General features: G+C 41.8%; 2 protein-coding genes across 3 annotated transcripts in view; one reads left to right on the top strand and one right to left on the bottom strand.

Annotated features, from left to right (window-relative positions):
- ATXN7 (ataxin 7) overlaps positions 1-14783 on the top strand; it is an 87181-nt gene extending 72398 nt beyond the window's left edge. For both annotated transcript variants that reach the window (XM_063412081.1, XM_063412080.1), the window contains 8 exons: positions 2702-2954; positions 3607-3869; positions 4601-4683; positions 6394-6659; positions 7083-7281; positions 8170-8291; positions 8572-9523; positions 10616-14783. In XM_063412081.1, the coding sequence (XP_063268151.1) occupies positions 2702-2954; positions 3607-3869; positions 4601-4683; positions 6394-6659; positions 7083-7281; positions 8170-8291; positions 8572-9523; positions 10616-10633 (2156 nt within the window). In that variant the 3' untranslated portion in view covers positions 10634-14783. The remainder of the gene's footprint in view (positions 1-2701; positions 2955-3606; positions 3870-4600; positions 4684-6393; positions 6660-7082; positions 7282-8169; positions 8292-8571; positions 9524-10615) is intronic.
- Positions 14784-20197: 5414 nt separating this feature from the next.
- Positions 20198-26643, bottom strand: PSMD6 (proteasome 26S subunit, non-ATPase 6). Its single transcript, XM_063411758.1, has 8 exons — positions 26397-26643; positions 25124-25329; positions 24468-24613; positions 23266-23485; positions 23050-23158; positions 21880-22048; positions 20643-20720; positions 20198-20498 (listed from the first exon to the last, which is right to left on the bottom strand). Exons 1-8 carry the CDS (start codon positions 26539-26541, stop codon positions 20402-20404), a joined length of 1170 nt encoding a protein of 389 aa, XP_063267828.1. The 5' UTR covers positions 26542-26643; the 3' UTR covers positions 20198-20401.
- Between the last annotated feature and the right edge of the window lie 227 nt (positions 26644-26870).

The raw sequence follows: 26870 nt of genomic DNA, 5'->3' as shown, positions 1-26870 counted from the left end.
ATTCAGTGACAGTTTGTCTAGTATTTTTTCCAGTAAAAACTGTCAGCCTGTCAGTAACTATATTTATTAGATCAAATATGCAATTCTTAACACATCTGGTTTCAAAAATAATATTAGCTTTCGCTATTAAGATGACTCTTCACATAGTTTGCAAAACGGTTCTTAAGAAGATTTCACTTAAAACCATGAATACTATAAAAGATCAAAACATTAAATAAAAGCAAATTGTAGTAGCAGCCCTACCTCAATTTTTATGTATGTCAGCAGAAAAAATAGGTCTAGGCAGGTTATGAAAAATGAGCTGAAAATTCTTCTTGTTTTGTTGATAGACAACATTAGTCGTGGTTATGCACAGAAGTGATATGTGAAGGTTTCACAGCCCTGCATTGTTACAATAGCTCTTTCAGAAATTGTCCCAGCATTCTAGAAAAAGTTAATTTAGTGTGTTTTTTCCTGGGTGTGTGTGTCTGTGTATGGAAATCCTCTCTGACAGGTAGATTGTAAACGTGTGTGTGATCAGCATTAACCTCAGTTCTCTTAGGTAATTTTCTTTGCTACTGCCAATTTAAAACGCTTTTTATTAAACTCACGTGGTTGAGCCTGGTGCTGTTGAACATTTGTGCAAATAGCAGTAGCATCTCAGTTTGGTACAGAACAGTGCCAGTTACAGTTGCCACAAGAGAAATATCCTTGTCATCCAGATAAATAGCTGAGATTACTATTTTGTCTAGTTTCTTCCTAATGATGGAATGCAAGGAGGTTGTCAGTTTTATTCTTGTCCCTTCTTCTCATCTGCTAGGCTTTTTCAAGAAAGTAATACTCTCACTTCCTTCAAAAAGCAAAAGTCATCATAACAAACTCCCAAGGATTGCATTAGTCATCCACTGGCTTATTGGATATTATTTGTAACTGTGATAAGCTCTTGGATTTTGAATTTTCTAAATATACAGAATGTGGAAGAGTGTTGAGTAATGTTTCTCATTATCTCATAGAGTGTAGCATCACTGAACTCTAATGGCCCTCAAATAGTAACTTAACAGAGCTGCTCAGGGATTCTTGCCATTGCTATAAAAAGCCATTTGGCAATAAGCACTGTGTCATATTATAAGCACAGGCATTTACCAGAACGTAAATATGCTAAAATATTTCATTTACAGACTCTTCAGTGGCAGCTGGCTCTAGAAAACTAAGTGGATGATTTTGATAACTAATCGTTTTAAATACTACAATTTTAAAGCAGTTGTTCCTTGAGATGGGTGATAAGTTACTTAATTTGTTTGGTATTTTTGTCGGGCATTGCACACTTGACTTTTCCACTTCTTGGTAATTACCCATTCAGAAGAGATGAGTATTTTGCAAAATTTTGCAGAAGGTTTGTTAGGTAGTTTGCACCCATTTTTGCAGTTAAACAGAGAAACACAGAGGAGTTGGTTCCACTCTTTCTTGGTCCAAGGTCTATATTCATTCATGATTTTTATTTTTCTCAGCTAATGAACACATTTCAAGTGCTTCTTCCAAATAGGTCATATAAGCAGAACACAGATGTACTAATTTACAATTCCCAGGGCATTACAGGTTTCTGCACAGGTTGCACTGGACTTGGCTGTCACTCTTGGCTGTAGCTTCATGAGTAGCCTGCTGCTCCCACAGTTCACTTGAGTCAAAATCTGTAACGTGATCCTGAGATTGATCGGTGGTGGATTTGGGCACCTCTACCAATACTTGGCCACAAAAGAGGTGTTTGCACTCCCATGACAGACCTCTTTCTTGTGTCTCTTAGATCTGTGGTTTTCATTTAATTGATTGCCAGGAGTGCCTCTTAATTAGGTGTTGATTACGCAGATCTTCGAGGAATCACAGGTGTCCATGTGTCAGTGAGCACATGGTCCATTAACATGTAGGCAGAGCTGGAAGCTGCCAGGTGTTTTGAGAATTCATGGTTCTAAAGAACTACCTTTACAATAGACAGTATTTTACCTGAAATGGTGCTAGCAACCTCGAAGTTTTCATGGTTTGGTGTTAATTAAAAAACACATCCAGTGACAGAATCTGACCTCTTAATTCAGATACTCAGGTTTTTGTAGAAGAATATCTATTGCTGCTTTTGATGCTGCTTCTAAATAAAAACAAGAGGGAAAAAACCCCGACCAAACAAAACCCAACAATGCTCAAAAAACTCAACGTAGGTCAATATTTGAGCTGATGTTCTCAGAGGTGTTCCATACTGGAAGTCTCATAGATCATACCAGAAGTTTGTCATGAAGTAAAAGTGAAAATGTTGAATTCAGTATAATGTTGATGATTAGGAGACATACTTACAGATAATTCTTATCCTTTAAGGAAATATGATATTTAAGCTTGCCTGGCCTGAGGACTGGGGTCTCTTGGCTTTGTGTGTCTGAGGTCCAGAGCTGATTATCTGAGGTAGAGGGAGAGCCAAGCTTTAGTGGCTGAGATATGTAGCTCTCTGTGATAAATGGCATTTATCACACTCTCAAAACTCAAAGAGATTCCAGAAACCCTCTGGAGACCAGCATTGAGTCGAACCTCATGGATTACAGAGAGGCTCGAATCTTCTATACTCTGTATGTGGCAGGGAACCTCCCAAGCCAATAAAGAAAAAATGTTAATGGATAAATGACATGAAGTATTTACAAGTTCTTTCTATATGGGAGCTTAAAACCCCTTTTCACTCTTTCAGAAAGAAGACACAGCTCCTCCAGCAAGCCGCCTTTGACTCCTCCTTCCTCTTCAGTATTTTCCCTCATTTCATCTTTCCCTTCAAAAAACAAAGGTAGCAGTGGAAGTGGGAGCAATCGTTCATCCAGTGGAGGTACTAGTGCATCATCATCAAATTCCAAGTTGTTGAAATCACCCAAAGACAAGCTGCAGATCAGCGGAAACAACAGGTTAATGCATTCGGTACAGCACAGCAAAGTTCCCCATGACAAAATGTGAGTATGCCTTTGAAAGAGAATGAAATGTCATTCCTTGCATAGACACTGCTACGTCAAGAGAGTTTCCTTTTGTTTCAGAGTGGTTTTGGTTTAAGAGATAATAATTTTAAACTCCTCCAGATCTTTTCCCACAGCCTAGTCAAAGATTATAGTTAATACTCATATCTGTGTTGAAGAACTCTTGCAAAGCTGCATCTTAAATCACCATGAGTAAAGGTCATTTTACTAGAGGTTCCTAATTCTTTGATGTAATCTGCATACTTTGATCATAAGGGAGTTTTAGCTCTAATTCAGGTGATTTTTGACCTGCACATGTGAGATAACAGCACTGCTGAAAAAATTTACAGCTACACAGTAGTGCATTTCTCACTGGATGTAATGGGTCCATTGCAGTTGCTTTGGACAGTTTACAGTGATACTTTCTTGTCCATGAATTCAAATAGTGGTTTCTGAAGTCCCTGGACACTCTGAAGTGTCAGGGAAAAGAGGACAGAAGAGATTGGGGATATCATAAAAAATGTGAAAATTAAAAAAATAATAGGAGAAAGGCCTGCATTTATATTGGGAATAGATCAGAGAATTGTTTAGCTAAAATATGTTATTACTCATTTTTTTCAATTTGTCTCCCTTTGTTTTTCATAAATAACAGTATGACTCCATCTGTCAAAGTGGAAAAGATTCATCCAAAGATAGATGGTGCCCAACTGAAAGCTGCTGTTGGTCCAACTTGTTCTACTACTGTGAGTTCCTCAATAAAGACTGGCCTTAATTGTCCCTCAATACCAAAGCCACCCTTGCCTTCCCCTGGACAGATACTGAATGGTAAAGGTCTTCTCTCTGTGCCTCCATTTTTGGAAAAGAAACCTGAAGAAAATACGAATAATAGGAAATTTTTGCATAAAAGATTGTCAGGTAATTTTTTTAAAAATTATTATTAACTATATTCCTTTTAGTAGAAATATATATATGGAAATAAGTTCCAGAAGTAAATAAGAACTCCAATAATACTGTAACTTGTAGTAAGAGTTTTTAAATATTATAATTTAAATCTATAATTTGGTATACACTTTAAGGATGCAAACACCTTGGAATTGGCTTTTCCTTTCAGAAACCTGTACAGATCTCAAATGCCTGTCAGTTCTGACAGTTTTAAATTTTTACTCTTCTTTTATCTCTAAAGAGTTTCTTTCTGTGTGGAACGTCCAAATGTACACAGAAAACAACAACCAACACATCATAAACTCAAAAATGGAAACCCAATCTGCTCTGTACACTTTTTAACACAATTATTTTGAGTTGGGAATGGTAGAAAGGTTCTTGACACCAAAGCCAACAGGCAAAAATCCACCATTTGTTTGTCACAATCCATAATGGTGATCTCTACTCCTAACAGGCAGCATCAAATCCTCCTTTGAGGTCACTTACAGGTGTTTGTAGACTTGAGATCTATATTTCAGCATGCCATAAGCTTGTTGAGAGTGTAGAAAAAATAATCTGTACAATTTTATGGTGTGTTTTTATTTGTACATTTGCCTGCATTGTATTTGAAAAGTTTCCAATATGATTAATTTTTATGATGAAACTAAATGTTAGTATTTCAAAATGCCTTTTGTTAACTCTTCAATACTGTGTGTCTTTGACAGAGAGAGAATTTGATCCTGATATATACTGTGGTGTCATTGATGTGGAAACCAGGAAACCTTGTACTAGGTCTTTAACATGCAAGGTAGGATATCTGAATCAGGATAAGATTATCTGAAGTTTTTATTCAAAATTTTGAGGAACATGATAGAAAACTGAGAACTGCAAATTTTTGCTGTTGGTAATTACCACTGTAAGTGGTACCTCTCAAAATGTGTTGCTCAGAACCATGAAGAAAGTTTTTGAAATTCAGTTAATTATTTATTCAGAAAGTATTTCTCAAAGTAACCTGGGGATTTGTATTTTTTGTATAAACTCTTTAAACATGGATGTTGACATGGAATAAACTGTGTTACTCCACAGGTAGCAGGGGGCCAGTGTGTTCCTCTTTTTGGGGGTAACCTTCCAGTTGCAGATCATGAATTTTAAAATTCCTCATAAGCATTGAAAATATCGCTTATGCAGGATTTAAAGAATTGAGGCTCTTCCCCTCTCACACCCTTTCCTCTCCCCCCAGCAGAGTCTGCAGCAGGTTCTTGGTAGGAATTTGTGTAAATGTCAGTGTTGCTGGATGTACTGCTTCAGCCAGCTCCTGAAAGAGCCATGGAGCACGCCTAGAGGTCAAACTCTAAATTAAACAATCATAAAAACTTTCAGTCGGACAAAATGTGTCCTCTGGCTCCAAAATCCTGGGGGACAGAGGGCTGTCACTTGCTCCCAGGGAACCAAGAATCCAGATCCCCTGACTTGTGTAATATTTTGCTGCTTTCCTAAAAGCAGCTCTACCCTCAGTTTGGGAAAGGTCTGGTAAATAAACCACCTACAGAACAAAGGTAAATGAAGCTGGCACTAATGACCCAAAGGAACTGAACTTGAACACACTGCCCTTTTGGAATTACAGAGGGGAGGAAATTGTTTTGCTAATAGAGGAGGGAAAAGCTGCAAGATTTTACAAGAGAAACAGGCAAATCAATAGTGAAAAAGAAAGAGTAAAAACAATTCTCAGCAATTCTTTAGAATATACTACTCATAAAATAATTTTTGGAATTGCTATTTGTGTCTGAATTATGTGATAAAAATTTTTGCCTGCTAAAAGGAACCAAATCAAACCCTTTGTTCCATATTATAAAGGTATTATTGTGTGTGACTTTAACAATTCAGAAAAATAGTTTCCATTTACTTCACCTTACTTAGAATTGGTGCCATTTATACACATACACATCTTATTGTCTGTAGTGTTCAGGACACTCAAAGAACTTCAAGTCCTGACTAACTCTGGATTCTGCTGGATGTTTTGAATTCCTCAATATCTAATTGATTACATTAATTTTCAAGGAATATGTTGTTTATAGAAGGCGGCACAGTACTTTTATAAATATTTTTCAGGTCTCCTATTGGCAGTCTGATTTTAAACATTATTTTGTTGAATATTTTTTTAAGTGGAAGTAAATATTTCTCTTTTCAGTTTTGCAGGAGTTGACAATTGAAATATCAACGTAAAACAAGGTTTTTGATTCTAGCCTTAACCTTTTTAAAAATATAGCAATTTAGTTTTTGAAAAGGAGTTTGAAAGAAGCCTTTACTGAATTGCTGGGTTTGTTACTCTGTATCAGACAAGGATATAATCATCCAGCAAGCAATTTTAGAGTTTGTTTTCCAAGTCATATTCCCATTTGTTTACTAAACTAGGACTGTGATGATTTTCTCTGTTTTGGAGCTCCAGACACATGTTTTGAGTGTTTGACTTCCACAAATGTCATAGTCTGGGATTAATGATTTATTTCTGGTTCTGCAGACACATTCCTTAACCCAGCGGAGGGCTGTACAGGGTCGAAGAAAACGATTTGATGTGTTATTAGCTGAGCACAAAAGCAAAACCAGGGAAAAGGAACTTCTTCGACATTCGGATCATCATCAGCAGATGCCCCCTCTCAGGGAACCACATCCCTCACCTACTAAAACTTCCCAGGAGCTGCACCAAAATTCTCATGGAGTTACTCTTACAGAATCAAAGCCTTTATTACCTAATAAACCCAAACCTCACCCCCCCAGTCTTCCAAGGTAAGGAAAATCTGCAGATGCAGTGGTATGATTGAATACTGGCAGCTTGATGAGGTGGATTTTGAGGGAGTGATATGGATCTTATTGTTTGGATGGGTCAGTGTGTTTGCTCCAGGCCTGGTGCCTGTCTGCAATTAGCAATTACCTGCTGAGGGTGACTCCTGGCGAGGAGGGGTTGGTGTTTGAAGCAGTAAAAGCTGACTTGCAATCGATGGAAGTGGTTGAGCAACAATTGAGCAACACTGCTTTTCCAGGGGTACTGCCATTCTCTGTCCTTCCCCTTGGCAGCTTACAAGACTGTGCACAACACCAGGGATCTGTTAATGTAGATTTTTGTTCTCTCAGTAATAGTAAGCACTTAAAGGGTGGAATTTTGGACTGGGCTTGGTTCAATAACACCTGGTTACTGCTTGCCTTGCCCAGGCCTCCAGGCTGTCCAGCCCAGCACAGTGGAAATGCCCCCAGCGAGTCTCCTTCTGTCCACGAGTCCCCACACCCTCCCTTGCCTGCAGCTGAGCCAGCATCTCGGTTATCCAGTGATGAGGGAGAATGTGATGAAAAAGAAGAGCCTGTTGAAAAACTGGATTGTCATTATTCAGGTCATCATCCTCAACCAGCCGCTGTACGTTTTCAAAGTTAACCTCAGTCTCTCTCTGACTCTAATTGTGTAAACAAGTTACTTTGGGGTTTTACAAGTGGTTTTCTGTGGGGTATGTGATTTTTTAAAATTTTCTTTTTATTTTTCCCTTTTTTTCCCCCCCTCCCTATATTTTGAGAAAATTATTTTATGGCCTAGTAGGCGGTGAAGGTTTAACTAGTTGCAAAATAAACATGCTAAAAAAAATGTGTTCATAGCTCACTTCCCCAATCCAAAAGAAACCAAAATGCCAGAATACTAAACATGAAATTGGTCACTGCTCCAAAGGGCTGTGGTTTTGGAATAAGGACATGTAAACAGTGTCTTTTTGGTGCAGTTTTCTTATTGGACTCCCTCCTCCACACCCACACACATTTTTTACTTAAGTTACCAACATCACATTAAAGGTAGCAGTAAGGTATTTTAATATTTAGATTTTGACAAAAAGTTAGTTAGTATAACTAAAAGCAAATTTATTGCCTGGCCTGGATGTCAAATTATATCTTTTTTTTTTTTTAACAGACTGCTAGCTGATAGCTGGTTGGTCCTCAGAAGTAGATGTTACTTAAATGTGTGTGTGTGTGTGTGTGTATAACATTTATACATAAACAGACATACTGCTAACCTTTTCTGTTTAATCAGAGGAGTTCAAATTTGACTTCTATTAAGTACGGGAGTATCAGAAGACAAAATTATCTCAATATACCAAGGCAAAAAATTAAAATAGTTGTTGGGCCATAGACATAAGAACTGTTACTTACATATTTTTATCCTCTACTTAAACATCGGAAAGCATATTTATCTTAAACAAATTGTTATTCAGGGAGTGGTCATTGAAAGTAGAAAACACCAATAAAAATCATGTCTTTTCAGTTTTGCACATTTGGTAGTCAGCAAATTGGAAGAGGTTATTACGTGTTTGACAAGCGGTGGAACCATATTCGATGTGCACTTGACTTCATGTTGGAGAAGCATCTTAATTCACAGATGTGGAAGTGAGTAGAAGGGAAAGTTCTTTTTCTTCTTGGTGTTTGTAGAAGTATGTGGAACCTTGTGATTCTAGTTAAAGAACAGTAATTTTGTGTTCAGACTAAAGGTTGGTGGTCTGTGCTTTGCATTTTTTACAACAATTAACTATCGGTTAAATAAAATCTTTCAGAGGCATTAATCAACCCCAAGATACAATCATTTTAAGGTAGTATTATTAGACTGGGTATTAGTCTGAAGAATGGTGCCTCTGTGTGGTTTTATCTTTGTTTTTCTGTTCACCTGCAGGAAAATTCCTCCAGCATCCAGTAACACAGCATCAGTGCGTGCCCCACATCGGACAAGCCTGATGCCTGCCTCTCAGCACGGTGTCAGTGCAGCAGGGTTCCTCCTACCCACCACGGTTATGTCCTCGCCAGCGCTGGTCTCTCCTTCCTGCGTGTCTCTGAACAGCAAATCGGTACCATCCCATGGGACGACACTCAACGCCAATCCCGCTGCTCTGGGGGCAGTGGATCCTGTCTGCAGTATGCAATCAAGACAAGTGTCTTCTTCCCCTTCAACACCTACAGTGCTTTCCTCTGTACCTTCACCTATGCCCAGCAAACCTCAGAAAATGAAATCCAGCAAATCTTTTAAACCTAAGGAATCTTCTGCTGGCAGTGGCACCTGTAACAGCACCGGCAGCGTCAGTAGCAGCGGCGGCTCAGGAAAGAAGCGTAAAAACAGTTCCGCACTGCTCGCACCTTCTCATTCCACAGAGTCCTTTAGAAAAAACTGTGTGGTGAACTCTGGAAACTCTGGGGCCTCCTACCATCCCTCAGTGACAGCTTCGTCCCACAGCGTTGGCCTCAACTGTATGACTAGCAAAGCTAACTCTGTTAGCCTCAAACATGACCAATCAGGGAGGGGTCCTCCAACCGGGAGCCCTGCAGAATCCATAAAGAGAATGAGTGTGATGATGAACAGCAGCGACTCCACGCTCTCCTTAGGGCCGTTTGTTCATCAGTCCAGTGAGCTGACTGTAAATTCACACAGCAGTTTTTCACATTCACATACTTCCCTTGACAAATTAATAGGAAAGAAAAGAAAGTGCTCACCTGGTTCAAGCAGCATCAACAGCAGCAGCAGCAAATCAAACAAAGTTGCCAAATTGACATCGGTGAACAATGTTCATGCAAAACACACTGGTGCAATCCCAGGGACGCAAGGACTGATGAACAATTCTCTGTTTCATCAGGTAGGAAATCTTGTCTTAAGCTAAGCCAGCATGAAGTGCCTCCTCACGTGCTTATAAATACATGTGTTAAGCAGTAAATAGATAGCCAGTTCCAGATCCTGCTCGAGTAAATGGTAGTTCTTTTCTTTGTCCACTCCTCATTTTGAGTGTTCTTATGGTACATTTACACAAGACTTTTATAAACATTCTAAATAAAAAAGCTACATTTTAGGAAAGAAATCTTAAATGGGATATTTCAAATTCCATAGATGCTGTTGCCTGTGAATTGCTTTCCGATAAAGTTCATTCCTCTTATTTTTAAACCTTAATTTTAAAAGTGAATCTTACCAGCCGTTCCTCAGTCTGACTCCTTGTTTCTGTGTCAGGAATAAAAATTCTACAAAGTGGAACATAATGATGCTGATAACAGAACTGTGATACTATGATAAAATAAGCCTATTATCCCAAGGTGTCATTGACTAACTTCTTAGTAATAATGAGATTAAATACAATAAATCAGATAAAAAATGTTTTTAGTTGGTAAGGCAAACAGATATGCTATAAAGGAAGCAGATCTCATGAGTATGTAGGATCCCATTTTAAAAATTAGTTGGTTTTTTTTTTAATAAATCTCACTGGAAAAGTAGTGCATTCAGGATTAAAACTCCAAGAAACTGTCTTTTCTCTGCTGCTAAAAACTGAAATCTCTGTAGCTAGAGAGCCAGAAGATCAGTAAGAACTTTGAGAGTGGTTTCTTAATTTTCAGTTTCAGCCACAGAGGAAGATTTTCACCTTTATGTATGTTTACTTAACCAAAAAAAAGCCTTCAGATGGCTGAATTTATTTTTGGACTTACCTAGTAATTACTATTTCAACTATGCAATATAAGTAGAAGAGAACTAAGAAAGAAAGAAAGCATGCTTGAAACCATTATAATGTGAAGAGGTTTAGCTGAGGATTTTCAGGTCTCAGAGAGGCCAACCTTGGGTTATCAAGGTTGCTTTGTGCCTGAGATTTTCCCCCAGATATGCCCTTGTTAGCCACAAAATGTGTTTGTTTTCAGAGCCTCTGAGGGCCTGGCTCACTGGTGATTCTCTCTTTTCTTGCCCCAAGCCGAAGGCGCGTCCCTGATCGCTGAGGGCACCACGGTGAGAAACAAACTGGACAATTTTCACTACAAGCAAAACCTCCATCTGGATTTCTGGACTCCAAGATGCCTTGAGTTTTCCCAACTTCCCATGGTCCTCAGGTGTGGAAATCTACTGGACTGTCACTTAAACAAGGAATTTCCCTGAAGCCATGTCTGTAGCAGTGAATATACTAGAAATGGACACTGGATGAAGTTCAGCCACATAATTGCTCTTATCAGTGTTAACAGTGGTCTGGACTGTTTGCTACAAATCTGTGAGATTTTCCTTACAGGAGTACATCATCTTGCCACTATTTGACATAGTTTGGCTGGGCAAACGAATGTTTTCTGGGGGGAAATAAACATTACTGTGGACTTATTTTTATACTGATGGTGTCTTTTGTAGGTGATAGCTAACCAGACAGACACCCTCAATGGAGAGGACCCCGTGACAAGGGGAAAAATGTGTGAGGCACAATGGAAAGAAGCCCTCAAGAAGGGAATATGGCTTTAGTGTTTTTATAGCAATGTTCCTTTAATGGAATATAAAAAATAGCACAATTCAAAAAAATAGTCTGTTTTGCCCAGCCTTTTGCAGGTAATTTGGGATAAGAAGCTATCAGGAGTTTAAAACAAAACAAACCCAACAAAACCAGAAAAACTTGTTTGAGGCCACTGCTCAGAAAACAAGTATAAAAATGCCGTTTTTGTGTGATACTAAACATATTTTCTATTCTTTTCAATGAGATTTTATTGTGGAAGAAAAGTTAATTTTGTTCTTTAAAAATTCCAAAAATATCAAACAGACAAAGGCAAATAACCTCTAAAACTCTATGCCCAAAGAACGTATTTATTGACCTATACTGTATACCACCGGCCTTTGTTTTTTTAAAAAAAATAACTGTATTGATGAAATTAGGCTGGATTTGTCTTCCTCTTCCAGCTGATAAAGTTAGCCCTTTTAAAACTGAGTTTTTAAAATACTTAAATATTTTCTAACAACCATAAAAGTCAGTTTCTTTCTGCCTTGTTTGTGTAACAAAATTGTTGATGTGTGATGCCTTCTACCACTCAGTAAGATTTTTTTGAGTCAAAATTCTGGAATAAATGCCAATTTGACAGCAGAGTTCACTGTGAAGCACTGGTCTGTGCATCACAGTAATCCCAGGCCCACCCAGGCTTTATGAGCATGGGGGGCTTTACAGTTTTGTATAATCCAGCCAATTTTTATGAACTATTTTGTCTTGCTTCAAATCACCTCAAAAATTCATTCCGCCAAAGGGCTCATTGTATTATGGTTTGACTCATCTGGATGTTTTTGTTAAGTTTTTAAACATCAGGTAAAGGCTCAAAACTGACTAAACTTTTATTTAGGGGGCAAAGCAAAGGAAGATGAAATCCTAACGAAGAAGATTTTTATTTTCTGCCTTAAAGGGGCATCAGCTATTGCTGAGAAGAGACAATCTGAGCCTGTCCAGCTGTTCACGTAGCCCAGCCTTCTCCCCATTCTGGTGGCAAGTAGTAAGTACATCAGGGAATCCAAAGCCACTCTGAGTAGCAGTTGCTTAGTTGTTTACCTAACAATGCTTTCAGTTTCTCCTGAACTTCCTACGAAATCATTCTTATACAGCAAAACAACAAGAAGCCTCTATGCAGACACTTTAGCTTTGAATTGATACAAAAGATCACACTGAGAAAGCAATGTACTAGAGACTCTTATTATGCAAACTTTAAAAAAAAAACCAGTAGACAACTTTTCAGGAACAAAAGGAGTCGTATTTAATAGGATGCCCTGTTGAAAGGATTGTTAGAACTGCGATTGGTTTAACAAAAGGAACCAAAGCGAAATGCCACAAAAAGAAATCCAAGTGTATTAAATCCTGCACGTTTGGAGAGAAATCCATGCTCTGATGAAGTCCCTGGGGCAGAGCTTCCACTTCAGGATAGCATCAGTCACAAGTGCAATTTGACTCTTGGTAGAAACAAAGGTAAAGGAAACAAAAATACAGCAAGATTGGATGCTGACGAGTTTGTGATTGAACTGTCCTCTGGTTTTTAAGGTTCTGTTGATTTGAAAGCAAAATGGCAAAATTGTGCTCCTTCAGTAGCATGCAGACGTGTACAAAGTGAATTCCTGATGGCTGCTCCTCCAGAGCCACCTGCGCCATGTGGGCTTGAGCCACTGGAGCAAAGTCTGAGCATAAATTCTGCCTGCCCTAGACCTGCTCTAAATATTATGTTTTAGATCTTGGTTATAAGCAGAACATTGTTCCTGAAGCTTTTATTGTCATATAGTTCTTACTGTAAATAATTAAGGAAGCTTAAAATTAATTTTCCTTGCAAAATTGAATTTGCAGTGGCTGGGTTGTTTCTAGACAGATTTTGGTATTAATTTAAGAGATACAGTTTTTATAGTCTTTCCAACTTCTCGTTATGACTCCTGCAGTTTTCTTAACCTAAAAAATTGCTGCAATGATGAACAAAGAATTATACAAGAAAAAAAACATACTTTTGTATCTTTATTTTGGAATTTCTTGTTCTATTATAAATATTGAAGTATCCCTATTTCAGAAGACATATTTTGTTAATTGATTGTACATATTTAAATATGTATTTTTGCACAGGTCTTTTTTTCTTATATCCAGTTTTGGTACAATTGAGATCATCTAGTATTTATTTATTAATTAATTAAAAGAAAAAAAAAGCAAATACCTTTTTATAATTTGAAGTGGTTCACTGCCAAGCCAATAGTTAACATGCCTACTTTGCGATGTAAGGGATGCCTCCGTTTTGTGAAAGCCGTGTCCCTTTTCCCCGTCCTGGGAGCGGGTGGATCCCGGCCCGGAGCCCTCGTGGTCGCTGTGGCGTTGCTCATCAGTTGCCTGGCTCCCAGAAGGTCCCTTCAGCTCTGTGACACTCTGCTTCTCTTTTTTTAGTGTCCGTGTGCGTGTGTGTGCGTGCGCATCCGCGTGGGTCTCATGTGGTTTCAAACTAACGGAAAAACTGAAAGTGCCTGATATAACTAGTTTTAAGCTTGGACTGTTTAGACAGCTTCTCCTTAAAAGACTTGAATGTTCAGTTGAAATTTTGGAGCTTGCTTTTTCCACCTAGATATAATATATGTGTGTGTGTGTGTATATATATATATACACACATGCATATATCTATATTTCTGAAATTAATGAGATGGGTTGACAAAAGAAAGCAAATTATGCTGGTAGCTTTTGTAAAATCTTTTAATTTGAATACCTTATGTTGGAACAATCCCACTGATAACTCATATTTAGTATAATGCCAAGGGTTTGGAATATGGTTTTAACCAGCAGTTTATTTAACTGTCTCATTTTGGGAAGGTGAGGGGAGAGCAATATTCATTAATTAAATAATTTAGAAAATGTTCAAAATTGTTGGTATTCCAAAACAAAGAAAAAACCCCAAGTAAGTACCTCTTAAAACCATGAAAAAAATAAAGATGTGATTTCCAAATGACATTTCTAAGGCAGTTGTCTTCCTGTAAGAGTTCTCTTGCCAAGGAATCTCTCGTCTTTTACTCATTCTGTCCTGGAGGAGGGAATTGGGCTTAGAAAGATTCTTAAATGTTTCACTGTTCAGCAGAAAATAATCATTTTTACCTTTTGTGCGAGATATTTTATGTTTTAAAGATAATTTTGAAATGAGCACTACATAATGTCAATGTGAATGTAGGCCTTGGAAGCATCTTGCTCGGTGTTGAGCCTGGTTCTAAAAGCAATCTCCTGTGTAAAATGTGTGAATAGTTTGATAATTTGTATACATAATCAAGAGCATCTGATCAGCTGAACTCTGTGTTGGCTGCTGTATAGTACATGAACAAATGTCATGGGATAGAAAAATTACTTTGGATATTTAAAAGAAAAATAAATATATAGTCTATTTGTTTTGTAACAAGTTTCTGTAAATAAAATAATTTATACTATTTATAAGAAAAAGTTGTGCTTTGCTTCATGAAAAATATTAGTTTGTTGAACAAACATGTTACTAAACAAGGCAATAAAATTAGGACTTTTCAATAAATGAGGTTGGTTGCATGGAATATATTATATGTTTCTGCTTCATTATGAAATCCTTCGCTATTAAAGGAAAACGTTATCTGTATCGGTGCCTATGTGAACTAATTTCAGAGAATTGGATGTGGTCAAATTCTGTCATTGTCCCTTGGCATTGCGAGTCAGCCCGGTAGGTTCGGAGCTTTCCATCCTACAGGGGGTTGGTGCCTGGTTGTGAGCGGTGCCTGTGTCACATTTTCCTGCGCAAAGGACCTTCTGTTACTTGAGGTTCAAACTTTGTATTATTTTCTAGACAGAATAATGAGCAGCAGTCTTTACAGCCTCAGATGTGGTTGAGACATTGTGTTTCATGGATTTTTTTTTCTCCTGAAAAAGTGTCTTCTGTTTTCACAGTTTGAAGATCCAGGTGTGAATTCAGCAGGTTAAACTCTCCTGCAGAGCTTTTCTCTGCATGGGACTTGTGTGTCATGGGTGATTTCGGAGCAGTTTGTAAAACCAGTAAAACTCCTGTTAGTGGGACAGGACCTCAGAGTGACATCTTTATTCTGTCTCTTGTTTTGTTTTAGGTTTTTTCCCCATTTATAACAAATTTTTCCTAATATTTGGAATAAATGCTACAAGATACAAACGGGCTTCAGACAACAGGCAAGTTCTGCTTTGTCTTTTTATAATAAGCACCTCTAGTAGTTGTAAGTTTACTTTTTGCCTGAGTAACTTTTTTCCTTGCATTATTGCAAATCCTTTTCCTTCCTAGTAGCGATTTCCAGCAGCTGTGCCACCCTGCAGGAGCTGCTGGCACTGCAGCTGGTTCTGCAGGACTGTGCCAGTGACCGCAGCCCGCAGCAGTGGGAGTCACTGTTTGCAGCCCAGCACAGCTCTGTGCCTGGCATCGTCTTCAGGCAGGTTTGTGACTCTGAGGGCTTCAACGCTGAAGGAGGAACTCTGCATTTTACTGCATTCAATACAGGGTTCAGTGGCCTCTAAAACTGCCAAGGTTAAGAGAGGACAACAAGGTGCAGTCACCCTGTGTAACCCTGGGCTCTCGGAGCTCTGTGGAATTGGAGCATCCCTCTCTCCTTCCTTTGCTGCGTTTGGTGCAGTGCAGTGCCAGGGAGCCCTGGCCCTGGGGCACAGCAGAGCTGCTCCTTGGCTTCTCTTCTGGAGACTGTTCACTAAAGGAGTTAGTGAGTAAAAATTATTCTGACCAGGTGCTGAAGAGGAACCCAGTAAGCACAGATGTCCCTGGGCTGTGTGGAAGAGTTTCCCTCCCATCAGTGACTGTCTCATAGGAAAATACTCCAGTTTATATTCAGGACAGTGACTTGGTGATGTAGGAGACTGCCAATGCATGCAATGAAACCCCAGGCTCCGAGGCTCCCCGTGTGCAAGCTTTGTGTATTTGTGCATCCTGTCAGTGCCCTTTGCATTTAGTATCAAAGCTGGGGAGATGTGCCCTGGGAGCTCGAGGTTGTTTGGCTTTGCCCTGGTGGAGCAGTGTTGGGCTCAAGGGCTACAAACCTGACTTTGGCAGCAAATCTACCGCTGGTTGTGCCTGTGCAGCGCCGGCTGAGGGGTGGGGGCCGGCCGGGTGTCCCCCCCGGGCTCTCTGAGGGATGAGGGCTGGCCGCGTGTCCCCGGGCTCTCTGAGGGGTGGGGGCCGGCCGGGTGTCCCCCCCGGGCTCTCTGAGGGATGAGGGCTGGCCGCGTGTCCCCGGGCTCTCTGAGGGTGGGAGCCGGCCGGGTGTCCCCCCCGGGCTCTCTGAGGGATGAGGGCTGGCCGGGTGTCCCCCCCGGGCTCTCTGAGGGATGAGGGCTGGCCGGGTGTCCCCGGGCTCTCTGAGGGATGAGGGCTGGCCGGGTGTCCCACCCGGGCTCTCTGAGGGATGAGGGCCGGCCGGGTGCCCCCGGGCTAAGGGGTGGGAGCCGGCCGGGTGTCTCCGGGCTCTCTGAGGGATGAGGGCTGGCCGGGTGTCCCCCTCGGGCTCTCTGAGGGATGAGGGCCGGCCGGGTGTCCCCCTCGGGCTCTCTGAGGGATGAGGGCCGGCCGGGTGTCCCCCTCGGGCTCTCTGAGGGATGAGGGTTGGCCGGGTGTCCCCGGGCTCTCTGACGGCCGGAGCGCCGCTCCGTGGGCGCCTTTACTCCGACTACCAAAACAACCCAAAGGAGGGCTTGCCCTCTTTATTTAAATGCAAATTCCTGTTGGTTCATTATTAGCACGTTCTGCTGCAACAAATAATCAAACACATGTGGCTTGCAGGATCCACCGTGGGACTTTTTATTTTGACTGCATGCTTTTTTCAGTGCTTTGGCTCAGAGCTGTGTTAGCTGCTGGATTTGTTCCTAACAAGCAGCATGAGAGCTTTGTCATGGAAAAGTGGCATATGCTTGGGTTTTTTCTGACCCAACAAACTTTGAAAACCTTTAGAGAACTTGTTCAAACTGATGTGGATTGAAACTTTATTGCCAAGTAGGAAAAACATCCTGAGAAATGCAGTAGAAAAGCTTTGTCCAAGCCTATGAGAAATAGCTGGTGTTGATATTTGTGCCCAAATTGATACAAAAGTTTTCTTCAGCATCAGCAGGGACTTTGTTGCTGCTTGGGTTTGGTGGTCTCTGACAGTGCTGGAAGTTTTTTGTCCTCCATTTTGCAGTTTAGGTCCCTTCACCTGAGTCCCTTCCTGTCCACGAAAGGTGACGTTTTCCTAAAGCCACTGCCTTGTCCCTTGCCTGCAAGGCTGGACTCGAGCTCTGGAGCCCAGTGTTCAGCAAGAGAAGCACCAGAGGGGTTTGCAGTTGAGCCAGAAACTGCACAGAGGCTTGCACAGGAACATTTCATCTGCTTTGTAGCAGAGCTCTACTAACAAATCCTAAACCACTCAATCTCCTGTCCTTCCCACCTCCTTTCTCACCATTAATGCAGGGAATGAATTGCAGAGAGGAGTTCAAGCTGGGGCTTGAAAGCTCTGTCTGGTTCTGGCTACCTTGTAGCGAGGGTGAAGTCAGCCTTGCAAAGCGAAATTGGAGAGTGGCATTAGCTCAAGGAACTGCCCAAGCTTAAATTACAAGAGAGAATGTACAACTTTGGCATGTGAACTATAAATCCATGGAAAGGTGTCAAAAGCCAGGCAGGAAGGCCTGGGTCTGGAGTGCTGCTCACAATCAGAGTTAAATAAAGGGAAATCATGAGATCAGATAAAAAGAATATAAAACTAACATGATCACGGGACAGTAAAAATCAACTTGAGATTACTTCAGGAAGTAGAAATTCTAATGCCTCTGATTTGACATGGAGATGGAAGAAGGCACTTAAAAACAATAGAATAGACAAAATTATGCCCTCCACCCTGGACCCCTCAGCATTCCTGCTCTTTGGAAAACCTGTGTATCAGATTGCTTTTTTTTGCTCAGGAGAACAATGTGAACAGCTGTGCTGGCTGAACTGTGTGCCTCCAGCTGTGGGCTTCAGGAGGTGCTGCCTTTCACCTTTCCCAGAATTTTATCCCATCACTATTTGGCATGGCTGAGAGGCTGCACTGCTGCACAAAGCCTTAAAAGGTTCAGCTAAAATTGCTGTGACTCTTTCCTACCAAGCCTTGGCACAAAAATCTTTGTCCAGAAGATCTCCAGGCTCTCCCTGGATCCTCTTTTGCAGGATGTAGGCTGAGATCAGGAAATGTGAAGGGAAGGAAGGGGGGTCTTTGCTGTAGTAGGATTGTGCACTTCTGTTTGGAACATTATTTTTCACCCACATGAGCAGAGAACACCAGATTCTGAAATGCTTGGCTCCCACAGGATGGTAGCCATGTTTAGGATAAAGTGGTTGATAGTTCTGCAAGCACCTTAGAGCACTAAAACTCTTTAGCAATGCTTTTACTTTCTGCACAGAGTAGGAATTTCCATTTTTTTTTTCTGCTGCTCTTAGCTGCACATTTCTCTGGAATGCACGAAGCCCCTGTTAGCCTAATTTTTCTTGAGTAGGTTTCTATTCTCTTTACAATTAAAAAAACCCCATGGTAGTTCATATGCTGAATGGAAGCTTTGATGTAGTTAATTGAGGCAAGTTCACATATAAATATGCTGGAAAGGAAAAATTATTTGTGCATGAAATAGAATTTCCTCAAGTCAGTGAAGACATGAAAACAGTATGGTTTTCTGATAGTCTTCACACCTGCACCTATGGGAGGTGGAAATGTTCCCAAAAGTCAGTCTGATTAAAGCCTTCCTAGCTAGCTCTGCTTATCTGGCATGGAACAGATGTAGAAAAACAAGAGGTTATTGCAGGTCTGAGAAGTCTGAATATTGGGTTTTATCTATTAAAACTTTACAGGAAAGGGTATGTGTGTGAACACACAAAACAGAGACTCATAGCTGACCACATGGTAAACTAGAGTTCTTGTTTATTACTCTGCCTAGTCTGAAGAAAAATCAGAATTTTCTCATTAGTACTGTCTGAAATGTGTATCTTGAAACTCTGGCTAAATAGGTGCTCCTTGGAGTGGGAAACAACCAAAACAGCTTCCAGTAAGTAGCAAAAAAACCCCCAAATCATGAGGTTGTATTATGGGTTTCAGAAAAGTTCATCAGAGGATAGTAATGGCCCCTCAGCACCAAGGGGTCCAACCTTGGGCAGGCAGCAGCAATTCCAGGACTGGAGACCCTCTATGATCTTGTAATGGGAGGAGTGGGCAGGGGAATTCCAAGCTGTCCTGTCTGTGGCACAGGTAGCTTCCAAAGGCTAGGATTGCTTTTTTGGGGTACACCTCCCTGCTGGGGTTCCTTCCAGCACTGAAGCTGCAATGCACCCAGGCTGTAAATGTTCCAAATGCAGTGGCATCAAAAGCTCACAGAACTCACTCACAGGCCTCCTTTGGGAGGAGGGAAAAACCCCCTCAAGGCAGGCCAGCAGGGTAAGCAGCTGCTGCTGGAGGCTGTGCCATGTGTCATCAGCATGGCAGCAGCCTAGTGAGACACTCACTCCTCAGCAGCTGTGGAGAAAGGAGCCGTAACCCCTGCAGTACCTGATCAGCTCTGTCAGACTGCAGTGCTCCCTTCCACAGCTCCCACCGTCACTGACATCTGCAGATCTAACCCAGGTAATAATTACAAATGTAATGCTTTGCTCACATGCTGACTTCCTTTTCAACAGTTTGCAAAAAAATAGTTTAAAGAGAGAGGCTGCTTCTGTTACAGTTGTTCCCGAAGTTTTAGTCCCGCAGTTTCTGTGGTTATTTTATTGCTTCACCTCAATCCCTTGTATCCCAACTCCTTCTCCCTTAAGCTGTACTCCCTTCATTGCAAGACTCTGTCCTGTCTGGACAGTGTGCACTCTTCACTCAAATGTTTGGCCACTTTACTATTATGCAACTGGTTGTTTTCACATCTGATTCCAATATGAAAGTCTTAAAACAGCAAGCATAAGATAGCCATGAGTTCTCTGTGTTCACAGGTTGTGAGCCTGCTTTGCTGTTCAATATGGAACACAGGCAAGGAAAGGAACAAAATCTGTTACAAGAGAGCACCAACGGTATCATACATTTAATAAATGAACTGGGTTCCATACACCAGAACAGAACAGTGTGTACATAATGAAGTGGAAAGTAAAAACACTACCTTTCTTGCTAGTTATTTTTTTCCCTACAGTATACCAAGTTATGCAATATATTTATAGGTTAATTCCAAAATGTTTTAAACATCTAAATTTTGCATTCCCTTGCGTTAAAAAAATTACATATTAATTACTCGGGAAAGTTTCTGAATTCTGTTTAGCAGCAAATCTCCTTTCTTGATGGTTTCTTGGTACTGCCAATTCTTGCTATCAGGCCTAGGAATCACAGGGGAAAAAACAGGGGGTTAGAACTAATAATACAATTTATACCAAAGCATTAAACATTTCTGCAGCAAATGTCATCAAAATATATAGAATTCAACTGATCTGATAAAAACAACTTTAAGAATTGTTACATACCTGTTAGTTTCTACAATCTCATTTACTTTGTCTATTTTGCAGTGCAATCGCCCAGCTGCAATAAATCTTGAAAGCTCCCTAAATAAAGAAAAAAAGTTGGTTAACTCCTCTTCCACCAGGGACTTGTAGACCTAAGAGCACTGAAACTGCTGTTACACCACGCTGCAGCAACAGCCTAGGGATCTTCATATGGTATCTTATGTATCCTCATCTTATTAAGGCTTGGACCCAAAAATAATCATTTTAGTGACCTGAACACAAAACCTCCTAATTCTTTCTTCTCAGACCAAAGTGTTGTACTTGAGTTAGGGAAACTTATCACTGAGCTTTGTATCAACTACTCTTCAAATCCAAAGGCTGCAGTAATCAAGCTATTTGGCTATTTGGAATTTATTCTGAGATAAATATCTTCATGCTAGTCAATTAATTAGAAAAGTATCTCAATAATATTTAATTTTTCAAATGCTTTTTAAAATTTTATTATTGTTTCATTTAATCAATTGGTGGTCTACAGTAGAAGAAAATATTCCCATGCTCAACAGTAAGGTAAGTTACAACTCATAATAAATTACTGGAAACCATAAGAATTAGTATGACCTTAAAAAAAAGTTTTAAATTGAATAGTATTTGGTTTCTCTTGAAACACTTATTAATTTTTTAATATTTCAAGCAGTTTCATATTTCTGTAAGTTTCCTATGTTAGAAAATCTGAAACCTCTGAAACAGGAAAAACTCCTGTGAAGGCATTTGAAATAATGTGTTTCATGTACAAGGAGTAAAAGTCAGTTTCTCACTTCACTCACCACTTAGTTCTTATCATGATCAAAATCTGTTAGTTTTATTCTAGAAAAGAATTTCAAATTGGGACTGCAGGGTATGTTTGATTTAAGTTAAGATCCTGTCCACATAACAGAAACCAAGCAAAATGAGAGGGGGAGAGTGGCAGAGTACAAAAAAATGTGCAGATCCTCAAAGTTGGAACAGCTCAGTTTTTGCATAGCTGTGAACTAAGTTATCTAAAATCTAAAGTTTCACAGCACATGGAGGTCAATAAATACAGCAATATAAAGAACAAAGTAATTATTAAAATACCAGCTTCTCACACTCTTCCATACCAATATAACTTGGCATGTTTAGAATACAAGAACAAAGACTTTTACTCATAAGGGGATCATCATAAATATTTAAAAGGTACAAAAGGGAGATTTCTGGGAAGTGAAAAAGCCAAAGAACTTACTGATCTATGAATTCTACACTGACTCCAAAGGCTTCTGCCATGTAGCCTAACGTCAGGGAGCGGTAGGACTCGAGCAGCTGGCTGTAGGCGTGGATTCGCATCTCCCGCACGTAGTACCGGTAGTGAGGTGCAAACAGCCAGTCTTTCTTCATCTCCTGCTCTACAACAGCTGAAAAGAAAAAAAAAAGAAGCAAAATAATAAAAAAAAAAGTCAGTAATTTCTAAGAAATGTCAAATATCAGGTAAATAAAACATATGGCACCAGTTAATAAGTAATAGGCATGACCATAACTACGTTGTATTCTTGTACTCCTCAGCATATGAAAGGGATTCTGCACTAAAAAGAAGTAAATTCATGTAATCTGTATCAGTCCTGGAACCAGAAGCAGAAAGAACATGCAAACAATACTGTGGCAGAGCTAATGGAGCCTGTAATCAGCACAGCATCCTTCTTTCAGGGGCTAGAGCAATCACCTTGCTGAAGTCAAGAGCTGCATCTGCCGCCGCAGGGTAACAAGCAGAACCTGTATGTAACTTGTTGAAGAAACATTGTTACCCTCACCTGTATAAGGATGTAACACTAATTTTCTGCTACTAGCTCTTAAATTAGTTTCAAGTGTTTCCAGGCACTGAAGTGATTTTTTTTTCCCCCTGACAGCATCGGTTCCCAGCTTGGGATGAGGCCGGCAATAGGAAGATGCTGCCCTTTAACTCAGCCTCATCACGCCGATCCTTCCACAAAATCAGGGATTCTTCCTTGCTTTTTCTAAATATCTCATTTTCTTGTATTCCAAATCTCACAGAAGAAAAACAAGCAGTCTGAAAACTGGCAAGAATGAGTGTTTTCTGAAATACTTTTCTTTGGTGTCACCCTTTTACACAGAAAGCTTTCAACTCTTTCCTGATCTGGCTCTTCAGGTAAGATAATGTTTCACAGCTATTTTCAAAGTGCTTTTTCACCTACTCAGATGTGACCTTTCACAAAGCTCATTGGATGAGAAATTTGTCTGTCTTTATTTGCAAAATCAAAGCAGAAAATTTTAGGTCACTGTTAAAAACATCTCTACAGTTTGTTTTTTCTGCACATAGCTCTAGTTCCAGACTGCAGCTACTCCACGAAAGTTGTGTATGATGTGAAACAAATAACTGGAACAGCTGAAACAGCCTTACCTAGTGACTGGAAAAAGGCTGCGTAACGACATTCGTAAAGAGAGAAGAGATACTGCCGTACAGCTGGCAAACTGTGCAAGGCTTCCAGGATCTCTGCTCCTTTAATCACCTGAAAGCAAACACACACCTTTAACCACCACCCCTTTCAGCCTCCAATGAACAAGCTAAGGAAAGGCTCTGTCAGTTTGCACCAGTGTTTCCACATGCTGTCCTTACCTTCTCCCGCAGGTCAGGCCTGTCCAGGGCGATCATGCTGACATAGACAGTGTATGTTACAAAGGTTTTGTAATCCATCAGTTCATAGGATGTAAACGTGGAAACTGTATCAAGGAAGAGCTCTGCTGCTTGTTTAAAGTCTCGAATGGCTACACAGTAAAGGCCCTGGTACACTTTGAGACGGTTTCTTCTGTCCCAGTCTCCTCCTTCTTCTATTAGACTTAAATCAGAACAAAAAATATTTACTTTTGTAAATGTGTCATGTAGTAAGTTATATGAAATAAGCACAAATCAACTGATACCATGAGATTAGAGAAAGAATAACTTGGTTTATGTTAAAGCCCAGGATTTGTACACCTGTTGGCATAGGAAAATGGCTTCCTTGGGACAGGTGAGGCCAGAGGTTTTTACACAGTGCAAGTTTCAGCTGAAAGGAAAAGCTTACAGCCTCTTCAGTTGTGACAACAGTCTCTGTGGATCCGCAGGTAAATATTACTGTCAGCCTCGACTGTGGCAACAGATTTCCACTGCCTTTGGTGCTAAAATCAAAGCTGTCCAACCAGCAGCACAGAAAAACAGACACAAATTGCAAATTTTTAAGGGTCACCATAAAACTGGTGTGTCTGTAAGAACGGCAGGGATGAGACAAAACTGCTGAGAAGGCAACACAAAATATCCCTGCCCAAGGAACAAGGGAACCTCCTCTGCCTTGGTGTCTCTGGCAGCAGCAGAGAGACTGGAACCATAGCTTTCTACAGGAACTGCTAAGGTTCAAAATAGGGAGCACAGAGACACTGAAGCTACCAGTGGGAACATGGGAAGGACAGTGGCACCAAAACACACCATTGCAAGCTGCTCTTGCTCTTTACAGAGCCAGCTGGGTGTCACTGGGAGCAGCTGGACTTAGCTGGCAGAGGCACAGTCCAGTCACACCCAAAGTGGGAGTGGGAGCTTGACTACAAATACAAATTGAGCCAGCTGCTAGAAAACAGCTACCACAAAATCTTAACCTTTCTCTTCCCCCCCATAAAAAAATCCAGGAGTAGGAAGTGCTCTAAAACAAAGTAACACCCACCCATCACTCTGATTCTCTCTCACAACCACTCCCAGTCATTTCTGGACAGAAAGTATTTCTCTTCCATTTCTTTTGTTACAGCTTGTTTCCAAAGTGCTTTAGTGCACTCAGACAAGCCAAGCAGTACCTTTTTGCCTTTTCAATGTTCCGTGTGATGAGGTCATTGTCCATATAAAACAACCCAATCCTCAGCAGATAGAACACGATATCCAGGCGATGTCCCAGGGCCACGGTTTTGTCGTAAGTCTTGCGGAATGCAGTCAGAGCTCCCTCCTGGCAAAACAGTATTTGCTGCTGTAAGAATGTTAAAAGCACCCAGAACATTCACAAAATACCTGCTGTAAGAACATGTGTTGTCTCCCACTGGTAGTTGTGACTTCCACATTGTGCATTCTAAATAATCTTAACATATCCAAGTTTAAATCAAGTTAGAAAAGCTGTTCCTCATGTATCTTTAAAGCTAAAGATGACGAAAATCTACTCCTGAAATTCAGCTGCATGCTCTAAATACCTTGGAAAAGTCGAAAGGTGCAAAGAAAGTGAATAATGGTATCTGCAAACTTTTCCCCTTGTCAAGAAAAAAGTTGTTTTCTTTCAAGGACTGTTTTTTTTCCTAGGTAATTTCTATTTCAGTAAGACCCTCCCCTATCTGCCAGCCATGTGTGAGCTGTGCCATGGAGAAAATGCTCTGTAAGTCCCCCATCGCTCACTGGGACCTGCCCAGCTAACAGAGTTCTCATGCAGTGTTTTCTACAAGTCCATAAAGCCTCTGCTGTCACCAACCTTGTCCCCAATCCTGCACAGATACTCAGCCTTGGCCATCATTGCATCCCGGATTTCGCTCTCTCCCAAGATCTTTTCTGCATCCTCTAATTCGTTGTCAAGACGTTTCAGTTCCTCCTCATTGGCCTTCTTCATTTTGTTCAGCAGATCTGTGTCCATCTGCCACTCAAGAGATTTGCACAGGGCCTCATAGTAAGGAGCCATGTCTGAAAGAGAAGCAAGAAGGGTTCTGCTGTTCATTGCTGCAAGGAGAGTGGGTTTGTTCCCAAAAGGACAACATGATTGCCAACCCAGAGATGTCCCTTCTGTGACCAGGTACCTGCTGAATCCAGACACAGCACAGCCACTGTTTCTGCACGCCTTGCCCCTCATGCCTCCTTTCACTGATCCTTTTTCATCACTGCTCTTTACACTGCTCCCATTTGCACTTTCCCTGCCTTGCACTGGGGTGGCCTCACCTCGAGTTTGGGGGCAGTTTTGGGCGCCACAACACCAGAAGAACATTAAGCTGTTAGAGGGCATCCAAAGGAGGGACATGAAGATAATGAAGGGTCGGGAGGAGAGGTATAAGGAGCAGCTGAGATCACTTGGTGCGTTCAGCCTAGAGATGAGGAGACTGAGGGGAGACCTCAAAGCTGTCTAAAACTTCCTCATAAGACAAACTGGAGAGTCAGGTGCTGATCTCCGCTCTCTGGAAACCAGTGACAGGACAGAGTAAACAGCATGGAGCTATGCCAGGGGAGGTTTCAGCTGGATATCAAAGAAGGTTCTTTCCCCAGAGGGTGGTGGGGCACTGAACAGGCTCCCCAAGGCAGAGCTCATGGAGCACTTGGACAGTGCTCTCAGGTAGAGTGGTATTGTTAGGAGTGTCCTGTGCAGGACCAAAAGTTGGACTTTGATGATCCGTGTGGGTCCTTTCCAGCTCAGGATGTTCTGTGATTGTCTTTATCCCATCGTGAGCACAGCAGCCCGTGGTGCTCAACTCACAGCTCTTAGAGCCCCAGCACGATGTAAGGGTGGTCGGAGTTGGGGACAGGGCACGGGTACGTCCAACCCTGGCCCTGCCCCGCTGCCCTCGGGCTCTCCGTGTCCCAGCGTCCCAGCGGCAGAGCGATGCCGAACTGCGGGGAGACGAGTACACAACCCCCTGCCCGGGGATCGACGACCACGGACAGTCACACGGCTGCTCCACAGGCACACGGTGGGAGCCGGGGCCGGCGAACAGACAGACAGACCCCACACACACACAGAGCCTCCCCCAGGCCCCACTCACTGTGCAGCCGCACCGCCGCCATCAGCTCGTCGCGCGCGGCGGGGTCGGGCGCGCGGGGCCGCAGGCTGAGCAGGAAGCGGAGCTGGGCGATGCGGAGGTCGGGGTTCTTGGGCAGCCCCTCCTCCTCCAGGTTCTCCAGCGGCATGGCGGCGGCGGGACGGGGGCCGCGGGGCCGGGGCTGGGCAGGACGGGCGGCTCGGGGCAGCGGGAGGCGGCGCGGCGCAGTGACTCAGCCGCGACGGGCGGAAGCGGCCGCGCGCTTCCGCCGCGCGGCGCCCCCTGGCGGCGCGGAGGCCCCCGGCGGGCGGCGCGGGCGCGGGGCGGCCCCTGGCGGCGGGAGCGCGCGGGGAGCGGCGGCGGCGCACGCGCGGAGCGAGGGGGCGCTGCAGGGCGCGGGGCGGGCCCGCCCTCAGACACGGCAAAGTGGGGGAACGGACACGGGAACAGCCGGAAAATCCCGCAGGCACAGCCACG

Source organism: Prinia subflava, chromosome 14, assembly GCF_021018805.1.
Source record: "Prinia subflava isolate CZ2003 ecotype Zambia chromosome 14, Cam_Psub_1.2, whole genome shotgun sequence".
NCBI lineage: Eukaryota > Metazoa > Chordata > Aves > Passeriformes > Cisticolidae > Prinia > Prinia subflava.
Note: the sequence above shows the minus strand (reverse complement) of the source record. Positions and strands in the feature narration are given on the sequence as shown.